Source organism: Ostrinia furnacalis, unplaced genomic scaffold, assembly GCF_004193835.3.
Source record: "Ostrinia furnacalis isolate ACB-3 unplaced genomic scaffold, ASM419383v2 OfSCF1132, whole genome shotgun sequence".
Taxonomy (NCBI): Eukaryota; Metazoa; Arthropoda; class Insecta; order Lepidoptera; family Crambidae; genus Ostrinia; species Ostrinia furnacalis.
The window spans coordinates 444,107-467,395 of record NW_021131371.1 but is presented as its reverse complement, the minus strand read 5'-3'; the positions used below and the strand labels follow the sequence as shown (position 1 = coordinate 467,395).

Sequence of the window (23,289 nt, the reverse complement as noted above, 5' to 3'; positions counted from 1 at the left end):
GCACACTCACTGCGGGCGCCCGTCGCACAGTCGCGACAGCGATAAATTACGCGCGAGCGATAAGGATGGGTAGCTTGGGGTCATTGGACAAAATTCTACGTGCTCGCAGACCAGACTATATTAATACTGCTGACGGTACATTAAGCTAATTAAGTGCAACAAATTTTGCTGACGGTACCTGATTATGGAACTTGGGAGGAGTTACTTGTGAAAAAATTGCTCTATAAACGCCGTCCGTACTAGATATGACAGAAATACTTACTGCTGCTGACGGTACATTAAACAGTGTTGTACATTTGCTGATGGTACCTTATTATGTAACTTGGGAGGAGTTACTTGTGAAAAACGTTACTCTTTTTTGCTGATGGTACGGTAAGTGTTGAACTTTGCTGACCGTATCTGACTCAAGAGCTGGTAACAAGTTGTTTTAATTAGTTAATTATGTGAAATAATTACTTTTTATTTACTGACGGTACTACATACGGCAGAAAAATAGGGATGTTATGGTTATCCGTAACCGTAACCGAAACTTTCGGATATCCGAAATAAAAAATATCCGTAACCGTATCCATAACCGAAACTACATATCCATAACATCCCTACAGAAAACTAACTGCTGACAGTAGCCTAATTTTGTATACTTGCTGAATGCAAGTGACATAAGACAGTAATAAATAAATTACGTTATGATAATTTAAAACAATGTAATATTTTCCTGACGGTACTTGACTAAAGGATTGTGGAACTAGAATTTCACAATAGTGCCAAGGATTATTAGATATTTATGCTGACTTTTTAAAATCAGTAGAGTAATATTATCACAAGTGTTTCTCATAGATACAAATTATATTGAGTTAACCATGATGTTATAATACCACTAGAAATAGATAAAATGCTCAATTTGTTATTGTCATGAAGTTTTAAATTTATATTTTCACGTAGTTAATTTAATATTTTTAGAATCTACTGTTAATTGAGTATTTGACACCTCCAATCATTTATACAACTTGTATATCAAAATACATAATTAATTTTGCAGTTCTTTCGTTTCAGCCAAATGACGTCCACTGCTGGACAGTGGCCTCCAAGGATATAATGTATTTAAAAACTAATTGACATTTTCTATAATTATTTTAGAAAATGAGCGTTGGTGTCAAATACTCAAAAGTTAATGTTAAGTTTAATATCACAAATAGGTACTAAGGCTGAGTTGCACCACCTAACTTTAACCGTAACTGTAACGATAACCGGTGTTTTATGGAGTTTCTGACGTTTATTATCGTTAAAGTAAGATGTTGCAACCCAGCCTTACTTTAGATAAGTCAGATGATTTATTATAAATGCAGTATTTTACTCAGAATATTTTTATAATGATGATTAGTTTTAACGAATTGCTATGAATGCCTGACCTAATTACTCAGGGTAATAATAAATGAGTATTTCTCAAAAAAAATGTACATTTTGAAAAAAAAAAGTGTGCTTTGAAACAGTTCAAAAGTTTTATATTTATAAATCATCACACAAAAAAAACACACACACAATTTTGAAGGATGAATATTAATCTTTAAGATAACGAAGAATTATAGCTATAATCCTACTTATTACCAAATANATGTTGTACGTATCTGACGTTAATTATTTAATTATTCCGAAATAATTTGTGTCCAAAATTTTTGACTTTATCGATCGATATCTCGATAACGATGCATGATACGCTAAAAATGGTTCGGGCGTTATTGTAGAGCACAAAGAAAGCTACAAAAAGTGTCCTACAAAAATTTTCGAGTCTCATCGGATAGCCGAGTTATTGCCGAAAAACAAATTTTACCCCTTTTTTCAACATGGCGGCGAAAGCTCCTAGGAAAGCTTGGTCGACAATCTCAAGTTAAGCTTTTCTAGGTATCCCCTACAACATATTAAAAAATTAGAAGCGCAAATTCATTTTCTTTTTTGAATGTACGTAATGACTGGACTATACAGAGAACGACTCAAAATGAATAAACATGATGGAACAAAAATATTTTTATTAAAATAGTATGAATGATTACTCCCTTATTTTATTTCTAACCCCTTAATATTACCCCGTATTTGGGTGCATACTTACAAATATTTCGAATTGAATAAATAAAGAGCATTCATAATATTTCGCCAATGTATAACAAGCCTTATGGCCTTACTATTTCGTTACTACCGTTTCGTTACGTACATTTTTTTTGAGAAATACTCAAATATGTTAGGTTTTATGTAAATGTATTTGTTACAGTTCGATGCAAAGAATTTATTTAATGTATAAAATGTAGATAGGTACTTTAGTTTGTTTATTTCCTTTTAAAATAAGCTATTTGACAACATAAAAAAAATTTTTTTTTTTTGAGGTCGGTTAAAAATATTTGGATAATGATATCACTATTTTTAATTAATATAACAGATATTCACTTCGGAATAAAATTGTGTAACTTTCTCTCTTTGATTCTGTCTTACCAACTCAAAAATCTTGAATTAAGATGACTTTTTTAAGTTAATGTTTATTATATTTTGTATTGCTTATTATAATTCTTGCCTAATGTGATATAGGAATAAATATATATATTTTTCTTAAGAAAACTGCTTTTCTTTGAAATACTCCTGACAACATTACACGTCTTTTATATGATCAATCTATCTTTATGAAAGCGAAAGGTCACTGACGCCCGTTTTCACCATCAGTCCCTAATTTTTAAGAGACCCCTATGACAACAAAATTCCTGTTATTTGTTACTATAGGGGTCACCTAAAAATTAGGGATTGATGGTGAAAACGGGCATGACTCACTCATCACGAATTCTCAGAAACTACAAGTGCTAGGAGTCTCAAATTTTGCATGGGGGTTCCTTTTAGAACGTAGGTGCTCACTAAGACGGGATTTTGCAAAATTCAACTCCTAAGGGGGTAAAACTGAATCCACGCGTACGAAGTCGCGGGCGGCCGCTAGTTATAAGTAAAAGTCAAATTTTAAAAACAAGTATTTAATACATTTAAATCACTCTTAATTTCACAACAACATCGGACATCTCACATTTACAGATACCCTGGTTCACCTTAAAACTAAACAAGATGGCAGGTCTTTATTGTGACAAGTTTTTATAAATGCAAACTGTCCAGTATTCACAAACATTACTATGAGGTCTCACAGTGCGCGTGGACGCACAGGCACAGGGTGACACACGAACCAATCGGACCTCTATTCAACGCTGCGCGTTCGATTTGCTGCTTCACTTAAGCAAGCATCGTTTGTGAATACGGACGTATGTTTTGTACACTCGAGGGCACATCAAGTGTGACTGCAATGCTATAGTAGCATTAATTTTGTAGAAGACAACGTAGTTTCTAGGTGGGTAGTAGGTACATACTTGAATTAGTACTTACAACGGCAAAGTAAAGTATAGTAGTAGTATTAATCTCCAATTTTATACAATAACGAAACACAAGTCAATATCATTATGCAAATAATCTCAGCACATATTTTATTTTTAATAATGACATTTGAGTAATTATAATATCTTTACGTCTAATATTTAATAAGGCACATTTATTATATTGTCAATTTTACATATTTTGGAATATTTTTGGAATGTATGTGTATACAGGGTGAATTTTGAATTAGAAATGTTTTAGATCTAATATAAAACTGATCATCCGGTATATGACATCAGTCAATCCTACTATTATAAATGCGAAAGTTTGGATGTCTGGATGGATGTTTGTTACTCTTTCAAGCAAAAACTACTGAACAGATTTTGATGAAACTACAGTATTATTGTTTATAACCCACAATAACATATAGGCTATAATTTATGACGATCTGTGACAAACTAAATTTCACGCGGGTGAAGTCGCGGGCAAATACTAGTAAGTAAATATATTTTATTTAGGAAGACGTTTTATTGAAATCTGTCATGGTTTTATAAGTATGTTGGCCACAAATTACCCTAGTTATAGTACATTGGAATAGGTGCTTTTTATGTAACTACGTCAAAGTTAAAATAGTATGACAAATAATATTATTACTTAATTTATAACTTCACTACAGGGTGTTAGGTAAATGGGTTTATAAGCCGACACTAGCCTTTTACAAAATAAAATGTATAAAATCAGATTAGTATGAAAATTAAAATAATTAAAATGATGATATCAATTTTCTGACTTCAAACTGTTTATAAGTACATGTTAACATGGGCTAGTGTCGGCTTATAAACCCATTTAACTACCTAACACCCTGTATAATGTTGCTGAAATTACCAATAATCCAAAATTTATCCCATTTGGTTTATTCACATATAGTAATTTAACTTCAACAAGTATTATGTAAAACCACCTATTCCGATTTCTTACAATCATGATTTCATGACATATCACACACACAACTGACATTAATACTCGCATCAACAATAATCTCTATTGCACACTCCACATTTAAATTTTACGCCAGTAGAATTCGACAATTTAGTGAATAAAATACAGAAAACTGTACGTACAGTGATCTGATTAATTAAATAAAAACATATAAGGTTCACAATACCAGTGACACTGAAAGACTATGTGGCTTTGTGAAGTCTGACTAAAGACTATGACGTCAATAGTTACAACCCACATGATAGAAAAAAACTTGTGCCAAACTGCACCATGTTATAAATCGATGGCTCCTACGTATACTGGCGTAAGTGAAAAAAATGGATTTTACAGGAGAGCCTCCTCTTATTTCTCATCATCATCTCTCATCTCATGGCTCTCCTTTATTATCGCCATTTAAGTAGCCAGTATGGTTCTGGCTACTTAAATGGCTCTCCTGTAAAATCTTTTTTTTTCATTTACGCCAGTATACGTAGGAGCCATCGAAAATAGTTTTTAAATTATGTATTGCCTTTTTCATGACGTTATAGTAACCGAATTTCATGTTCCCTGGATTCTCTAGATATTTACATGAATTGTTATTCATAATTTCGTAACTATCCGGCACACTGGTCCTTCGAGCCAGATACTTTTATTATAAGCTTTCTTAACTTGAGTGCCACGGTTAGGCTGAGACAAAAGGTTTACGAAGCAAGCTAGGGCAAGCTATTTGGGACGTGTATAAGCGCCCTGGAAAAGGCCTAAGCACAGAATAAAAGATTTGTATTTGTACAGTCTCTACCCATTACATAATCAATTTTTTATTGTTTTTGGACCATAACACAAACGAATAAGGTTCAAAATATGGTGGGAACTATTCCGATGCCTTGTAAAGGTTTAAATTGTGGTCCACAACTTCAACGAAGTTTACGAAGGCGTGAATTTATTTGCAATATTGTCGAACTCTGGCATCCCCACCACACTACAGCTCGTCTCTAAGCTCGTTGTCGTCCAACTCGTCCCCGGCGGCGTCGTCGAAGTCGGCGTCGTCGCCGGCGTCCAGCCCGCCGCCGCCGCCCAGCCCGCCGGGCCCGCCGGCGCCGGCGCCGAACGAACTGAAGCCGTACGGGTCTGGGCCGTGCACCTGGTGACAATAATGAATATTTTGATTAATATTTCTAAAGCCTGGTCCGTGAGCACGTAGAATTTTGTCCAATGACCCCAAGCTACCCATCCTTATCGCTCGCGCGTAATTATATTGCTGTCGCGACTGTGCGACGCGCGCCCGCAGTGAGTGTGCGAGCGCGACAGCAACATAATTACGTGCGAGTGACAAGGATGGGCAGCTTGGGGTCATTGGACGGGATTCTACGTGCTCACGGACCAGGCTTTATCAAATATGTCACCGGAAAATAACAAGTACTACCCGTTCGCGCTAAGTTTGCCGGTCCGTGGAATTCGCGTCCCCTCCTCCAACCGCGATTAAACGCAAATAATTAGTGATTAAAAGCAATGAGGGCTATCGTTTTTATACTTAACAGTTGGCACCCCTGGCGATTGACAGGTCCTTACTCTACAGTGGCGCCATCTTGATGTGTGCAAATACGATCCTCCTACCACTTTAGCGCTCACCAGTTGGTGCCACTGTCTTCGCTACTAGCAAGTGACAGGACCTTACTCTACAGTGGCGCTAACTGGTGAGCGCTAAAACGATAGCCCTCATTGAGTGTTTTATTTTACGCAAATACACAATTTTTATCAATATTAATGAACAAAAAAAAATCAATATAGTTTGCTAATGTTTTAGACACTTTCCTTCGCGTGACGTCATATCGCCAGCGGCAAACTTATCGTGAACGGATAGTACTTACAAATTGTCAAATATTTTGATCTTAAGAGCCTCTACATGTCTCATAATCTTTTTACCCTACCAGCGCTTCGAGACAAACATTTGGCAAGTGCTGAGAAGAAGCGCCGCAACAAACTCAGTCACCACTGTCTGCCGGTTAATATAAATAAATAGAAATAGCAGTAGTAGGTTGTTACGTAATTCATTCGTCCATTTCAGCCAATAGCGTCTTATGCTCGAGTCGACAGTTTCTTGGTAATTTTAGCCCTAAGTGCAGACCCCCAATTTTAGTTGGCCGATAGTTAGGTCGGGTTGTTGATCAGTACAGAGATGTATGAAAGTGCGCACATTACACCAAATTGGTATCAGACGTTTCTTCATACAATTTAAAATAAAACTCTCTCAGTAAAACTCATTTATTTCTGTGTATTAACCCTACCACTGCTTCAGGACAATAAATGGGCCAGTGCTGAGAAGAAGCAGCGCAAGAAACTCAGTCACTATTGTCAGCCTCTTTTTCAAAGGTTTACAGGTTTTCAAAATACATAGTTATAAATATTTATGCGAGCTAGGCAGTTACGCATCCCAAACATTTTTATATTTTAAATAATCATAGACTTTATAGTAGCCCTTTTTCATTACGGTACTTTTAATATGTGCTTTGAATTTATGAATGGGTAGTTCTACAACAGTTTGTGGTAATTTAGTAAATAATTTAATACATTTCCCCATAACTAAATTAATTCCCAATCTTATGCAGTCTGAAATTTGGAACGGCAAGTTTATTTTTGTTTCTTGTATTAAAGTTATGCAAATCACTCTTTTTCGTGAATTGCTCTATATTTTTGCGAATATATAAAAGGTTTTCATAAATGAACTGTGAAGCTACTGTCAGTATGTTAATTTCCTTAAAAAATAAATCGGGCCCAACTAAAAATCGGTGGTCTGCGCCCAGGCTTAATCGGACTATACTTAATATTAAGAATATGTTTAAGAAAGATATAGTAGGTAGGTCTTACCTTGACATACTCGCGCTCCATCTCCTCAGTCCAGGTGGTGTCTTCCTCAGTCGGCAGCATCCAGTCCTCGCAGTAGCCGGCTTGTTTGAAGCAGATCTGCAACAGAAAAGAAAATAATTCATATCAAAATGTAACGAGTGTAAAAGGTACCTCTAGTTCTAATTATAAACAATTTTCATCTTCGAATCGTTTGCGTATTCGACAAAATTCGATACTCAACCTTCGAATATAACGATAACGTGACAATTTTGATTCTCAAACTAAGGCTGTGTTGCACCACCTAACTTGGACCGTAACTATGACGATAACCAGTGTTTTTTGTATGAAGTTTGACAGATTTTTGACGTTTGTCACAGTTAAAGCACGGTAATACTATCATACAGTATTGTAACTTCATATAAACGGACGAAACGCGAGCTTTCCTTCGAAATTCAAATCTCGGTATGCGCTCGACATGCAAAAGTCGGGGGTGTCGCGAATGTGCCACAGTAATAAACTGACGATGTGTTGTTTTGTAAACAGTAAGTGTTGTTTTTATAAAAAAAACTAGCGGGCGCCCGCGACTTCGTACGCGTGGATCCCGTTTTACCCCTTTTCCCGAATTTTCTTTGCTATAAACCTCACGGAGCCCGAGACCTTTCCAACGAATGCAAAACCGTGGAAATCGGTTCGTGCGTTCTGGAGTTATAGCGTCAGGGAGGAAAACCCGACTTATTTTTATATAAAAAATAATTACAAGTACCTATTTATACAGGGTGTGAGGTAAATGGGCTTATAAGCCGACACTAGCCCATATTATTAACATTGTATGTAAATGGTACGGTGTAGTCAGTGATATCATATTTATAAAATCAGATTTGTATTAAAATTATTAAAATGCTGATATCAATTTTCTGACTTCACCATACCATTTACCCAACACTCTGTAATAAATTAAGCATTTTGTACGCCTCGGTCGAGGAGCATACATTTTTCGGTCGCAAATTTATAAGATTTGTTACTAAATCTTAACACAAATATTTTTTTTAGTTAAATCTACTAATGACGAGACAACATGCATTTTTATCCTATTTCATTCACAAAGTATTTTGTTTGTCAAAATAAAATTAAAAATTACAATCACAAAATACACTCACAAAACTAGATAGAAAATCTAAGTAGGCAGATGTAGTGAAAATAGGTTCTGCAGGTGGGCAGCCCTATCGCATGTTGTCATAGGGTGACGTACCGCTCGGCTGTTGACATTTATTTCAAAAATATGGCCGAGTTGGAATACTGTATAGATAGTATTACCGTGGTTAAAGTAAGATGGTGCAACCCAGCCTAAGTTTACTTTACGACACGTTCACAAGGGCGCTGTTGTAGTTTTTGTACTAAATTCTTTTTAGCTTTTTTTCTTAGCGATTCGAATACGCAAACAATTCGAACTCGAAAGTTTTTCGTGCTAGCCGTACTAGGCCATTAGAATTTTTTTAGCCACGGGGACCCTTTTTTTTCGGGGAAATAATGCATAAAAAAGCATATCTGCCCTAAGAGAAGCTTTCTCGGGATATATTCGTAGTTTACTGGGTTGATTTCAGACTTTATTACGCTTATTTTACCCTTTAACTTTGGATACTTGCCTTTCAAAAAGCAACACGAACATACTTTAAATTAAAATTTCAGTTATTGTTTTAAAAACAACTGGATCGTTTGGAAAAAAGAACACTAGTGACTAGGGTCTAGCCACTAACGGGACTATTCCCACCTCTCGTTCCCGCCGCTGCAACTCCTGTGTAGCCAGGATCTACAGCTTGACCGCCAACAACCCAACCAGTGAAGGCCAAGTTTGTCCCAGGGGAAAGTTAAAGGGCCTAGCCACTAACAAACAGATATTTCATGGTTTGTGTTCAAAAAACCATTCCTAAAAAGTGCTGGTTATGTTTCTTTAAATTAAAAACTACAAATTAATTTTTATGCGTTTATTAAAGTCATCAATCGAAAAATATGGTTGATTTTTGTGATGTTTTTAATAACTAAGTATTCACTGCAATCGATTAATGAACCGCGGAAATAATCGATTTTATTATACAAGAAATACCCCAGCACTAAATCTATTCCGTTTCAAACATTGCGTACATTAAATGAAAAATATTTTTGCATCATGTGTAATTGAAATATAATCAATAGACTTAGATTTTACTATATTGTTGTTTTATGATTTTATTGTTTGTATTTATGTTAGGTATAATCTGTGTTTCTTTGTTCTTTTATTTTTTTATTTTTACGGCGACCCCAGTGCCCCAAAGGTCCTTGCTGAAAATCAGTGTCGTGGCATCTTTGTCACGACTAATGCTGAGTCAGGGACCTTTTTGGCACAGGGCACTTAAAATCTATTTTTATTTTTCTTTTTTGTTTTTTTCTATGTTTTAATCTTGTATTGTGCCTATATCATGTACCTATTGTGTATTGTGCCAAATAAATAATATTCTATTCTATATTTATAATTGTTCCGAGTATATTTTAGTAGTTTAACAAAGACTTTTTACCTCCTTCTCAGCGTCAGGCATGACGTCATCCTCGGGCCGATTTTTGTAAAGATCTGTGATTTCGTCCTCGTTCGCTTCGAACATTCGCTCACACTGAAATAAAAGAAATTATAGAATTATAAACTTTAAAATAACATGTGGATTGAAAACAATGAATTGTCAGAGTCTATGGAAATCATGAATAGGTACAATATAGAAAAGCAGAACATGTTTTAGGGAATTTACTGCCAAAGTCACGAAATTATACGATAAAACAATACTTTTCATAGCAGTTACAGTGCCAGGGGTAGTTAGAGAGAATCTATAGAATTATCAGACTCAATTTAAACGGACCGGTAGGCGGAGCAATCCGTAAGGCATTATTGTAGTGTGCGTGTGCACTCATGAATGATTAGCGTGTACCGATAACACTCAAACATTAGCGGAAGAATGGAAACGACATACAGTGTGAGTCACGTTAAAGTGTACATATGAAAATAGATGAAACTAGACCTATTTTTATCGACAAAAAAAGGTCAAAATTTTTTTGAGATTTTTTTTAATTTTTTTATAGATTTTTTTTTCTTCCAATTACTTATTGTAAAGAAAACGTTATAACTTTTAAACTAAGCGGTATATCCTGATAAAATAAAAACAATAATAATACTAAATAACAGGCGATACTAAAAAAATACATAAAATACACAAAAAAGGTCAACAAATAATAAAAAATGTTTTTGTTTTTTGAAAAAAATCTGCTTTAAAATTCGTGTTTTTTTGGTTATTTGATAAATTTCTCCAAAAAATGCCCCTATAACAGGTGGTTTTTATTACTTTGTTTTTTTCTCTATCGTATTATCTTTGTAAAACCAAAAATCGCATGTCTCTATCCCTATCACAACATTTGCTATGATCGTTTGAACAAAGGCCTGCCACAACATTATTCTCCGCTACAGTTAGAGACAATTTTAATTTTAACTAAAATGCTTATTTTACTTCGAAATCTTTTGTTTTTATTTGAAATATAACTTGTCTTTATCAAAATAACAAATCTAGAGCCATTTTCAGTTTCGTTGTTAACGAAGCGTTGAATGGCGCGCCCGGAGAGGCTTAGTTCAAACGATCATTACAAACGTTGTGATAGGGATAGAGACATGCGATTTTTGGTTTTACGAAGGTTATACGATAGGGAATAATACAAAGCAATAAAAACTACCGGTTATAGGGGCATTTTTTGGAGAAATTGATCAAATAACAAAAAAAAACACGAATTTTAAAGCAGATTTTTTTCAAAAAGTATCATTTTTTATTATTTGTTGGCCTTTTTTGTGTATTTTATGTATTTTTTTAGTATCGCCTGTTATTTAGCATTATTACTGTTTTTATTTTATCAGGATATACCGCTTAGTTTAAAAGTTATTACGTTTTCTTTACAATAAGTAATTGGAAGAAAAAAAATTCTTCAAAAAATTTAAAAAAAATCTCAAAAAATTTAGACCTCTTTTTTGTCGATAAAAAAAGGTCTAGTTTCATCTATTTTCATATGTACACTTTAACGTGACTCACACTGTATAATATGTCTCTATGACGTCACTAAAACTCATTTGACTAGCCATTTATTTTCCAAAACTACAACAAATTAAAAAGTAATATGGGCATAATCTTACGTCAGGAAATACAACAATCCATTAGATAAATAAAACCGAAGCATAACACAAATTACAAAGAACAGACCAGAGTGAAGATTCTTTTTGTGGGAAGTACCTACTCACTTTGGACATTTAAAAGTTCAAAATTTAGTGGGAACTATATTCCCACTGCCGTATAAAGGGTTGACTCACATAATACTCCAAGCTCTTGTTCAAATCGTCATCTGTCACGAACGTAGTCTTGCTGAACTCTGGATTCATGGAGCCGCTGGGCATGACCAGCTGCATGATGGCCAGCTTGCCGGTCGACTTGTAGTATACTCGGACGTAGTCGTCCATCTTCTTGCCTGGAATATACAAATAATTATAATTCTTTATTAGCACAATACGACGGTGAAGTACAATACGATGGGCAGGGCACATAGTACGCAGAACTGACGGCCGATGGGGCAGCAAGGTTCTGGAATGGAGAAAAACGCAGCGTGGGACGTTCACCTACAAGGTGGACCGACGATATCGTAAAGGTAGCAGGGAAGCGCTGGATGCAGGCCGCTACCAATGGATCAACGTGGAAAGCATTGGGGAAGGCCTATGTTCAGCAGTGGACGTCCTATGGCTGAGATGATGATGATGATGATGATGATGATAATGATGATTACGAGGTATTGTCACTTCAACGTCAAATAGTGACTTCGTTTCTTGCGCTGCTTCTTCTCAGCACACTGGCATTGGCCCATTTATTGTCCCGAAGCAGTGGTAGGGTTAATACTAGGAAGTGTAAAACTGCTTTTAAAAAGTGTACTTACAAAAATAAAATGAGCTAAGAGTTTTATGAGTGGAATAAAAAAAATACATTATTATTTTTACTACAATTGTATCTTTTAGGTTTCAATTGAACTGCACTCAAATACATCTACAGTTAGTTTGAACGTAGGCCTAGTTCTCTGTTTCTTTGTGCAGGCAGAAATCTATTAATTTTTTCACCTTTTATTCTCTTTTTTACCTCAATCGACTATTTACTTACAGATTCCATCAATCATCTCAGATATGTACACTGCAGAGCGGTGGGCGGGAACTTTGTCCTGCAGTGTATTGCCAGCCGCATCCATTCTGAAGTTGCCAACCTAGAAATTGTATGGAAATAAACATTATTACATATATTTTGTTGTACCATCAGGTGAGATACAGGCTTTCCTCATTGTGGATAAAAAAAAAAAAAAAAACTTCTTTTACAAGTAAATTAAAATGTATTTTGTATCATTCAATGATACTTGCATTGGAATTGCTTGTAAGTGGCATAACATAGCTAAGTTTAATTTTTTTATGATAATGCTAAACTGTGCATTTACTTGTTACATACTGTTTCAAGTCAAATGTATTTTATCATGACCTAATTCAGTTAACAATAAGTTTTTGGACTGTATTTAAAATTAATCTCTGAATATTCAGTCCTAAGTAAGAAGATAAAATTGTGATCCAGAGTTAACACAAGTTTTTTCTGAAATACTCGAAGGAAATTAATTTTCTTTATAAATGTAATGTAAACATAAAATAGAGGGATACAAAAGTTTTACTTACATCAACTTTTTTCCATTTATCGATCTTCTTTATCGCATCATTAAGCTCTTCGAAGGTCGTCCGGCACACTGGAATGGATTATATCATTTTAATCACACGGTAACACATTAAAATGTGATTAAAATAAAGTTTTATTACAAACCTAAACACTGCAAATTCTTTGGGTCTATTCTGGCCGAAACAGCCGCAAATAAAATTGCAAATACGACGAAATACTTGCTGCTGTACAGCATTTTATTAATCACTTAGATAACGTAACAGAATAAGTGTAATTTCCACGGAAAATTCGAAATAATGGGGAATATTTTGCTCGACGTGGTAAAGAAGTTTATCTTCCTGTCAAAATACACGCACCGATTTCTGATTGGTGCATTTCTAGATACAACAATGTGACAATATGAAAAAACGAAGAAGAGGGCGCTAGTTCCAAGCTAATCTGCCAAAATTCCTAAGGAATCTGTCAGTTCTTTTTTTAGCCACGTTCACACAGATCCTTGTAGCTTATATATTTTTTTAATAAATAATTTCCAAATATGCAATAGCATAAATAAATAAACAACATAATCAAGTATAATTTTGCTTTAATTTATAACACCAATTAATCTGAAACAAAAAGAAGTATTGAATCCATGTATTTGAATAGCTAATTTACTAAGAACAAAAAAAAAAACTCTATGTAAAATAGTAATGCTTAATATTAAAAACATGTAAAATTACATCATTGCGCTCAACTATAATTTTTATCTATCTTATTATTAGATAGGAATAATAATAATATATTTTAAATTAATTCAGTTATACGACCTCATTAGTAGCGACTCACGACTAAAAAAAAGTGTCAAGAAACGTCAATAAAGAAAATGATCGACAGGAAACGCAATTAGTCACGAGTCAAAACAAATACTTGTCTTAATATTTACTTACACAAACATTCCTATTTCTAATGGAATCTTGTCCAAAAAAAAATGATTTGATTTTAGAGATGTACCAGCGTTAGTATTTTAACTGATTGAATGCATTTGCGATTGTAAAACATTGCCCTTTCGGGTCTCCCTCGCTCGCCCGCTCTCCGGTTTTCCGCCCGCCGTCTCCCACCCGTCAGGCGACCCAAACCAAACCAACAGTTCGCATTCGGTCTAACTGCGCGTAGGACGTATGCTTCGCGGAATGTATAATTTTTTTGTGCATATCAAATCATTTAAAATCCTTAAAATACCTTAATATTCTTGTTTGTTGCGTCTTGAAGTGGCGTCCCAGTGAATATTGTGAAGAAAGAAGCACATTTCGATTAAAAATACAGGTGAGTGAATGGTTGACAGACTGCGTCTTTTCCTATTTCGAGCTTTATTTTACGTTTATAATTGATTCTGATTGCTTTTGATGATAAAAACTGCTTTCAATCAATGCAGATAGGTATCGTATAGTACCATATTGTATATAGATGATAGTCACACCTGCCGCGTTATCGTTCGTGGTGGGCTAGGCGACGAAAATTCATTAATTTTGACCAATTATTCAATAAAAGTGTTATCAGAATGCTATCGTGTCATGTGCAGTTGGTGAAAAAATCTGAATTTCATAAGTGTAGACCGCGCGCTCTCTACGATGCTAACCGTGCGACTTGGCAACGTCCATACACTTGTTATAAACTTCGCCGCGATTGCAACGAAAAAAAATGTTATTATCCTCACACCGGCTTTTCCCTTTGTTTTTCGTGTGAAATCGGCCCTTTGTCCTTCGGTAGGGAGCGCTGGGCGCGACGTGATACAGGAATTTCGACTCTAGAAAACTGCCATAATACATGATGTTATGTACGTATACATTCATTGCCGAGCGTCGCTCTCCGCGGCTGTAGTCGTGCGTTTGTACGTGAGGACTTGTATGTGGTGGTATGGTAGTTTGTTTATAGTAGCTGCCGCGGCAAAGTGAGCCGTGCGGTTGTAGCTATAGAGCGCTTTATGTTTCTGGGTCGGTGTCCTCGTCGCTGTTTGCCTATCGATCTCGACACTGGCCAATGGCATATGTCGGCGCGAGCTTGCGCGGTCGCGCCTTCTCGCGGTGAAAGCCGCTGCACATTCTATACTGTGTATAACTATCTTATCACAGAGCTGTCCGCCTCCCCCCTCGCTCCGTAGCCATGTAGATGTTGTTTTCGTTTTTCCAATAAGGATTTAAGTACACTGTGTGGCCGATCCAAATCATGTTTTGTCGCTGTTTGACGACCTCAGTCGTGAAGGCGCGCGGGGGGAGGGCGCCAGAAATAGTGGCTGGGAACGACGTGGCAACGTCGCGGCACCGCGCTCAGTGTCGGTTCAAAATGGCGTCTGTGCGTGATCGATACCGTGGAATTTGCGTTGAAAATGTCCGAATTTGTGTTCTATCTGGTGGTGGGTCGGCCGGAGAGCTTAGCTGGGGCCCCGGGGCTCGTGGTCCGCGCCAGGGCCAGTCTCCCGACCCGCTCAATGTACGTATCCAACCCATATTGCGCCGACACTTGCCTGACATAGATAGCTATGGATATGCACCCCATAGGTTGCTCTGAGCTGACGAATCTCGAATGATCTCTGCACCTATCGCTCGCATATCCATAGCACTATTATTATGTTCGTGTAGATGATGATTGGAATGCGAAATGCGTGTAGGTACCAACTTTTCTTTCAGGTTACGTAATCATTCAAACAAGCTGGTCATCTAACTGGCTAACGGTACGGTTTTTAATTTTAAGGCTGGCGATACATGTCCATGTGGATATCCAATGAGGTTGTTACGGATAGGCAAAAAAGTCTTGATCATCGCAAGTACTTGCACACCTGATAACCCAGACAAGATGGCCGCCATTAAAATTGCGACGCAATAGCGCGGAGCACTGGCAACGTCGCACTCGTAATGAGTTTCGATAAGAAGTTTCAAGGCTATACGTTTTTAACAATGGATAAATTTAATACGCGATAAAGAAGTTATCCTACATCGTATTGGCGGTAATTAAATAAATTATAATTTTCTTAATTGATGTGCAGATGTTAACAACACGCACACATGAGTTGGAAATTAAGGTTACCACTTGCGGGAGTCACGCACACGCGCGAATGTCGCACTCACACATCCACGGGCATTATTCGGACATGAAATGCGCGGTTCACAACACAGCTTACGTCATCGGATCTCATCAGTTGTAAACATTACTATACATACTTATTCGGTCTAAAATAAATGGGCATGTGATTGTTGTCGAACGTGTATTATGCCTCTGATTAGGTATTATAATCATTTTGCCAGTTCCAATTACGGCTCTCGCGTTTCTTCACATGAATATGTGCAATTGACCGGTAACAATAGATTTCGTTTCTTTAAATTAATGCAATTACTGATAAAAAATACGATTACATTACCATTACAACTATTGCGATAGAGAAATCGGCGGCAAAGTTGAATACTTCGGTTGGCGCTCGCTAGATGGCGCTACACGTATCATAAGAGGTATTACGTTTAGGTTTTTATCAAGTTTATCTGGCAAAACAATATAAAAGTCTTAAAATGATTTCAAAACATGTTTACATAACATCCGAAAATACGAAATCCAAACCGATTAGTTTAAAGGGCAAATTCCATAAAAACAGCCCATAGGTATGCTTAAAATTAGTAAAAATAGAAGTTGCTTCTATGTCATATACTAAAATCAATGTCTACTTCAATAGTCCAAAAATATTCGAATTCAATTCAGTAATGAACGTATAAACTACTGGGATGGAAGCTTGCAAATCTGCAAGGGTGATATTGGACTGGCAAATTTTACATGCCTAGGTAGATAGCCACCCCACACCACACCCCACGGCTGGGGTGAGGTCTCTACTCGGCTGGGAAGTATAAATTAGTAATAGGGCGTTGTAAGCTGAACGTAACAGCATTCAAGCCATAGATTGTCGAGCTATCGAAAATTATTCTTGTAGGCCTATCTTAGGTTTGTTAGTGACTAACTGTCGGACATATAACTGAAGATTTATCTTCTTTTGAGCTATTTTTACAGTTAGACAGACTATCCACACTTATTTAGTTAAATTTTTTAATGATATTGCAAAACTCCCTGTATCTAAAATTAAATTAAAATTCATGCTGATTCAGTATTTCCGATTGCGACAATCAATGATATCAAATTTTATTGCGAAGCCGCAGTTATAGTAAACTGTCTATATTTTGAACTAGAATAGTATGCAACACTGCAGTTTATTTCTGAACCTCTCCCAGGTACTGCAGGCTGCAGGATAGATGTAATTTTAGTATGATCCATCGATGATGCAACTTTAGAAGTAATTCTGAAAGGTAATTTAATTTTGACGTTAATCTCCAAGACATGTAAAATGACGAAACAATCCAATTTTAATTAAGAAGTTAGGGTTAGCAAAGGTTTCGATTCCTTTGGGAATAGTGCAGGAATATCTTAGTGCAAAAAACCTTTATCAGGGTTCAAACACATATTTTTGAGCCTTAGCCTTAATAACACCACCTAATTTCATAATTCAAATTCTTTATTGCTATTCCACACACACTTCATTTGTGGTTGAGGATTCCGGGTGAAGCTCGCTTCCACTTTCGGCCTGATCATCAATTTCCACGTGAAATGCAGACCAAGAACTTCCTCGTTGTGGATAAAAAAACTGTATCATGTAAATACAACCTCCTCGATAGCATAAATTAACGTTAGTCAACAGTCTATCATAACATAGAGATCGGTTCAGAAACTAAGGGTTAATCAAGCGTAATTGATAATGACCTATTGTCATCCTATAGCTCGGTATCTAGTCCTGTTTCCAGCATGATTCCAGCCTGCAATCTTAATTAATCAATTATGCACGCAACGATAAGACCTTAATGAAATAATTATGCTGTCTATCGTACATTAGGTTTGTTAAGATAAAAATTCTAACTAACTAGATCATCAAACAGAATCTGAGGATTTGTTTCATATTGTTTTTTTCTAAATTAACTCGTTTTCTCCGCCCATTCACAAAAAATCAGCTGAACGCCAAAACCACGTTGTATTTTAACTTTCCAGTAAAAGCTATTCATAGAAGTCCCTTTGTTTCCTTCAGGGCGAAACTTGATTGTTTATGAGGTAATGACACAATAACCGTTACGGGAGGTTATTATTAATAATCCTATTGTGTCGCAGTTTTGAAATCCTTTTGTAACATTAAAGTGGTCCTTTTGGTGTAATCTCTGCTTCTCAATGAAATGTGTGCTATTTTTTTTGCCTAAAGATTCCTGGATCTATGACGTAGGTCAAGTTTTTATTGGGTACCTGTATACTCCAGTGTGGTGGTTTCCTTTGTAGTATTATAGTAGCATAGCATCTCGTGGTAGTAAACTTTAACGGAATAAAAACAAATACCATGAAAGGGTCTGCCAATTTTTCTGCAAGATGTTGTCGTGTCCCCATGATGCGTGGCCCTTTCTGAACCTTATTGATAAGAGATTAAATACGTGTATTTGATTTTGAACAGTTAAAGATTCGCAGAATGAATTTCATATACCATCTATCGTGAAAACAAACAAAGTTAGAGGCCAGACGAATCAAAAACTTTGATTCCGATGCTCTTGGTCAATATTTAATACCAAGGATTGTTATGAGCTTAATTTCTGAAAATCTGTTCTTTCGATTACAAAAAGTTCCTCTTTCTCTAATTTTCGGGGTTAATACTCGTATCTATGTTCTTTGTCATATTCTGTAGGATCTATACCTCATTCTGTACGTCCTGTAAATAAATTACGAGGTAGAACTTCTGGCAGCAGACATTAAATAATTGAAACTTCATTGATTCCTTGATTGTGTTGAACTGTAGTTACAAATAATAAATTGCTTTACTCCTAGTTAGTAGTAGATAGTAGTAGTTAGTCCTTTCATTTGAAAATGTTGACTAATTGTTTAACAGCTTCATCACATTTCTCATTTTAGGTTCGGGGATCTCACATAGAAGATATTTTGGTCAATAAAACATGATTGACATTGTATTTGCTTTTCTTTGTGTAATCCTTTGACATCACCTGAGGACCCTGAGGTTGTTACCTCTTAACTTATTTTCATTAGAGAATGTACAAGTAAAAAGTATCAGCGCTTTTTAAAACAAAAAGTAAAGCGGGCATTGTTTTTCTCTCACATCCAATACAAAAGGTGCTCCTTTCGCAACATAAAACTGGAAATTCAATTCTATTGTACTTGCACTCGGATCCCCCATTCCAATTATCTTATTGTAATCCTCTGTAACAAGTTTCTGTCGCCAAGGCAACCAGCCCGATACCTACTTATCCCGCCACCGAGGCGGTGGCAACCTACACTCGCGCACAGAGCAACGCCGATCGCCGAGTTATTGGTAGCTCTAACAGAAAACCTGTATGCCATCTTGAATAAAAATTCTGTCCAACCGCATCTAGGTCATCGCTCGTACCTCCACTTCGCGTTTACACGTAGAAAGTGGTCAATTTTGGCGGGAAACAGAAACGAAGCGCCCGCCCGTGCTCTCGATCGCAACTGTTGTATAATTTTAGAGAAAGGAGATTTGTTTTGGTCCACCACCTCCGTGGAGGTTCGTGGCATTTTCATATCACGTCCGTTCGTTTGCTATTATTCGACGGCGACGTTGCCGCTCCGTTGTGAGCTGGGAGCTCGATTCTCGGCCCCGCAGGGCCGCGCGCGGCAAAAGGCGTCGGTCGCAGTCAGTCGGCCGCGCAGCTCGGTGCGCGACGTCCGTTCGCGGAGGGCTCCGCGCGTCCCTCCTGCCCGATCCCAGGCCTCCCCACGAGTGCGAGCGAGACAGCGCACCGCGCGAAAGAGCGAGAGCCGCGAGAAAGAGACTGCGCTATGGCAGTGTCGCAACCTCGCCCACCTGACCGTGTTGACGCCGCGCTCGAAAAAGTTGCGCCGCTGCGCTATTTGAAGGCGCACGAATGTCGCGCGGAGCGTGCCGTGACGCGTTATTATCACAATTCCTTGTCTAACAACAGTTTTCTGAGTTACAAAAGACGTTTTGATCACGTTCACGAAGATTTCAACGCATTATCACCACTTATTCAACGGTATGTAAACGTTTTTGATTTTTCTTATAAAAGTAGGCGAACCTTTATCTCCGTCACTTGGAAAGATAAGCCGCTTATTGCATCTTTCGGTTCTCGGTTACATGAAGTAGGCTAGTTAGTGGTCTTCAGATACTTTAAAACATCGATTCGCTTTGACGTTGAACGCGCGATGTAATTGTTGGTATTTAGTCGCCATTTTCTACGTCGGTGACGAATACCGCCGCGCCGTCCTCGTTTCTACCGGTTCAACGTAAACCGGACTTTACCGCTCTACTCTGAAAGATGATTATCCTCAATCAACCTCGACTTTTTCTTCAAACGAGATCCGCTCGCTATGATTCACTGTGGAAATAATAATAACATTTCGGTGAACGTAGCTATACCTACATTGAATCTAATTCAAATTGCGAGTTTCCGAACGCACCCATAAAAAAAGGCGGGACACTGGCTGCTGTCATGATGGCTGTCATTTTTTTTGTGATTGCAAAAGTGAGAGACGAAAGTTGCTGTAAAACGCATTTTGCGACGCCCCGTTCAATGTAGTTGTTCTTGTGCCCGGCCTGTTATCGATTTGTGTACGTTTTCCGCTATAAATAAGTGCGAGTTTGTGTCATCGCGCCCTCGTGAGACCGGTTTCAAAAGAAACCAAGCTGGCTTCATGTAATAAATTCCGAATATAAACGTACAATAGTGTGTGCTGTTCTTGTTTCAACGTGTTTAGATCGATACGTAAGTTAAATCGTTGCAAAATTCACATATTACGCTAAGTTTTCGTGAACCGCGGCTACAATATTGCGAAGTCCGATGATGACGTCATAGGAATCCATCTTGGTTCTCGTGCTTCGTAAATAGAGAAAATTTCAATGAAAATTGCATTTTCCTTGAGCTTCTGTTAGTGATACTGTTAACGTAATCACTGCTTTTATCTATTGAAGTCCGCATACGGAGATACATGTTGAAGTAGGGAACAACATAACCTATAAATAAATCATGCAGGTTATGTTTTAATTAAGTAAGTAGGTACCTAAGTATTGATTAAAACAAATGAACGCGCGCTGATATCCACGTGGTATTGGGATATTTTGCCAATTTATTTGACACTGCCCGCGACCCCGTACGCGTGCACCTAGTTAGATAAAAAATTATCGGTATATTAATAATAAGTTATTTTCCTCTGGTTATTGTTTATTCCTCTAGTCAAAAAATCGACAGCACTGTGGCTCTGCATTGGTAAAATAACCAATATTGGATAGCCAATGCTTCATCATACTTAAAAAGTATTAAAGCTGGTAAAATAAGAAGTTTACCAGAGTCCAGTTGCTTTTCAATATGACTTAAAAATCAATAGCAAATCACAATTTAAATATGATGAAAATTTGCATAGGTACACTTTAGTCTAATTTGTTAAAAAACTAAATACAACAGAAAACTCATCAGTTAAGGGTCACTGGTGACCCATGTTACCTCCAACATGTTCCTTTATATTCTTTTAAAGTTAGGTAGGTATCTAATTCGGATAATTTTCCCTCTGGACACGTGGTCCGACTGCTTTGTCCGACTAATCGGACCACGTGAACTTTTTTTTCCTGTTGGTTCGATTAAGGAGTCGGACTATCAAGACTTTCTGTTCTTAAGGTTACATGGTCCGACATTTAACCGCCCAACCTATTTGAAAGAAAGAAAGAAAGATACATTTATTATTTCATTAACGCAACACTATTTAATTGCATTTTCTTGATTGAAAAACTATAACAGACCTATTCCTTTTAGTTCAAATCAAAGTTTAACTGAGTTGAACTTTCAGGAAAAAAATTCCATAGTTTCAATAATTTTTCTAGAAATTTGAAATGAACGGAAATATTTTTTCCTAAAAATTCAACTACAATAAATCTATTGAATATTTTTGATAGATTTTTAGGCTAGTTTCCTAAAAAAAATTTTTTCGTCCGTCAATTTTAATATAAAAAAATATTGGACTTGAATTATTTAATTGCCAATCAAACAAATAATTACAAAGTTACAGTGCGTTGAAGTTCCGCGTGACGTCACAAAGTGCAGCACTTTTACGCACTCACTGACGTCACGGGCCTTTTCTTTAGAACTTTGGCACGCTTTATCTCTTTACATTTTCATTAGTTTTAAAAAGTGAAAAATAGGTGTCGAGTATTTTTTGATAAGCTAACTGACGGACTAATTAAAACTCTTGCTTTTTACCCAGGAATCATCCCTATTGAAAATTTGGAAAACAAATGAATACCTACCTACATAACCTACTTATCTATAATAATATAAACATTTAGGAAATGTTTATAAAAAAAATCCGTGTATTTCAACTTCCTTGAAAGATTACTTAAGAAAGTTGACTTTACGGTTTTTTTTCCTGAAAGTTCAATTCAGTTGAACTTTGAATTGAACTAAAAGGAGGTTGTTTTACATTAAATGAAACAATCTTTAATTAAAAATATTTATACCTTTACATATTTGTATTAATTTATTCAAATCAATATTGATTTAAATTCATTATTATGAATTTATTTAATAGTATATTTATAATAATGCCAAGCCGTTCACGAGGAAGCTCTTGTTATTATTATGACCAAAGAGCATCGCATTGGTAGTTAATATGAAATTGTCACGAGAAATAGTTTCCATGGATCGATTTTGTTGCATACCACCCTTAATTTATTTCAAGTCCGATTAGTCGGACGAAGTGGAATTGCGATTCCTTGTAGTCCGATTAATCGAACCAACAGGAAAAAAAAGTTCACGTGGTCCGATTAATCGGACAAAGCAGTCGGACCACGTGTCCAGAGGGATAATTTTTAGAACTACGTTTTATACTGACATATTTGAGTGACTTAAAGCCAGATAAGCATTTGTAATTTATCATTTTTCAAGTAAAAATCACTTAATTCAACTGTTAATACAAAGCTGTCTTCTTAACCCTTAACTGGTATCGTAAATTGGACATACGTAACTGGTATCGTGGGGGCCGCGCGGCCCCCATACTATGTTTGCTTCTAGCAAGCATGTTTTATCTATATACTTGAATAAATGCTCATAAATGATATAATATCAGGCTTTTTCTATGTAATCATTTAGTTTTTATTGTATTAAATCTTCTTACTTATATACCTCAAGACATTACATAATAGTAACAACTTTTTACGTAATATTTTTTTAACGTTACAAATATCTATGAAACCTACGTTTAGAAAGTTATAATAAAAAATATTATTATTTTAATTAAT

At 36.4% G+C, this 23,289-nt stretch overlaps 2 protein-coding genes across 2 annotated transcripts in view; one reads left to right on the top strand and one right to left on the bottom strand.

The window, feature by feature from the left end:
• Positions 1 to 4,823: 4,823 nt before the first annotated feature.
• On the bottom strand, positions 4,824 to 13,327 carry sel (canopy family protein seele). Its single transcript, XM_028302642.1, has 7 exons — positions 13,113 to 13,327; positions 12,971 to 13,038; positions 12,417 to 12,516; positions 11,585 to 11,739; positions 9,765 to 9,857; positions 7,237 to 7,332; positions 4,824 to 5,512 (listed from the first exon to the last, which is right to left on the bottom strand). The coding sequence occupies exons 1-7, from the start codon at positions 13,201 to 13,203 to the stop codon at positions 5,351 to 5,353; spliced, it is 765 nt and encodes a 254-aa protein (XP_028158443.1). The 5' UTR covers positions 13,204 to 13,327; the 3' UTR covers positions 4,824 to 5,350.
• A 6,346-nt stretch (positions 13,328 to 19,673) lies between these two features.
• Positions 19,674 to 23,289, top strand: part of Sin3A (SIN3 transcription regulator family member A) — a 70,661-nt gene continuing 67,045 nt past the window's right edge. Inside the window, exon 1 of the mRNA XM_028302548.1 lies at positions 19,674 to 20,038. The gene's annotated coding sequence lies outside the window, so the exon portion shown is untranslated. The remainder of the gene's footprint in view (positions 20,039 to 23,289) is intronic.

Coding starts and splice junctions, on each gene's coding strand:
- sel (XM_028302642.1), bottom strand. CDS start 13,203: ATGCTGTACAGCAGCAAGTATTTCGTCGTATTTGCAATTTTATTTGCG. Junction 12,517..12,970: donor ATAAATGGAAAAAAGTTGAT/GTAAGTAAAACT, acceptor TACAATTTCTAG/GTTGGCAACTTCAGAATGGA. Junction 7,333..9,764: donor TGCCTGACGCTGAGAAGGAG/GTAAAAAGTCTT, acceptor TTTCTGTTGCAG/ATCTGCTTCAAACAAGCCGG.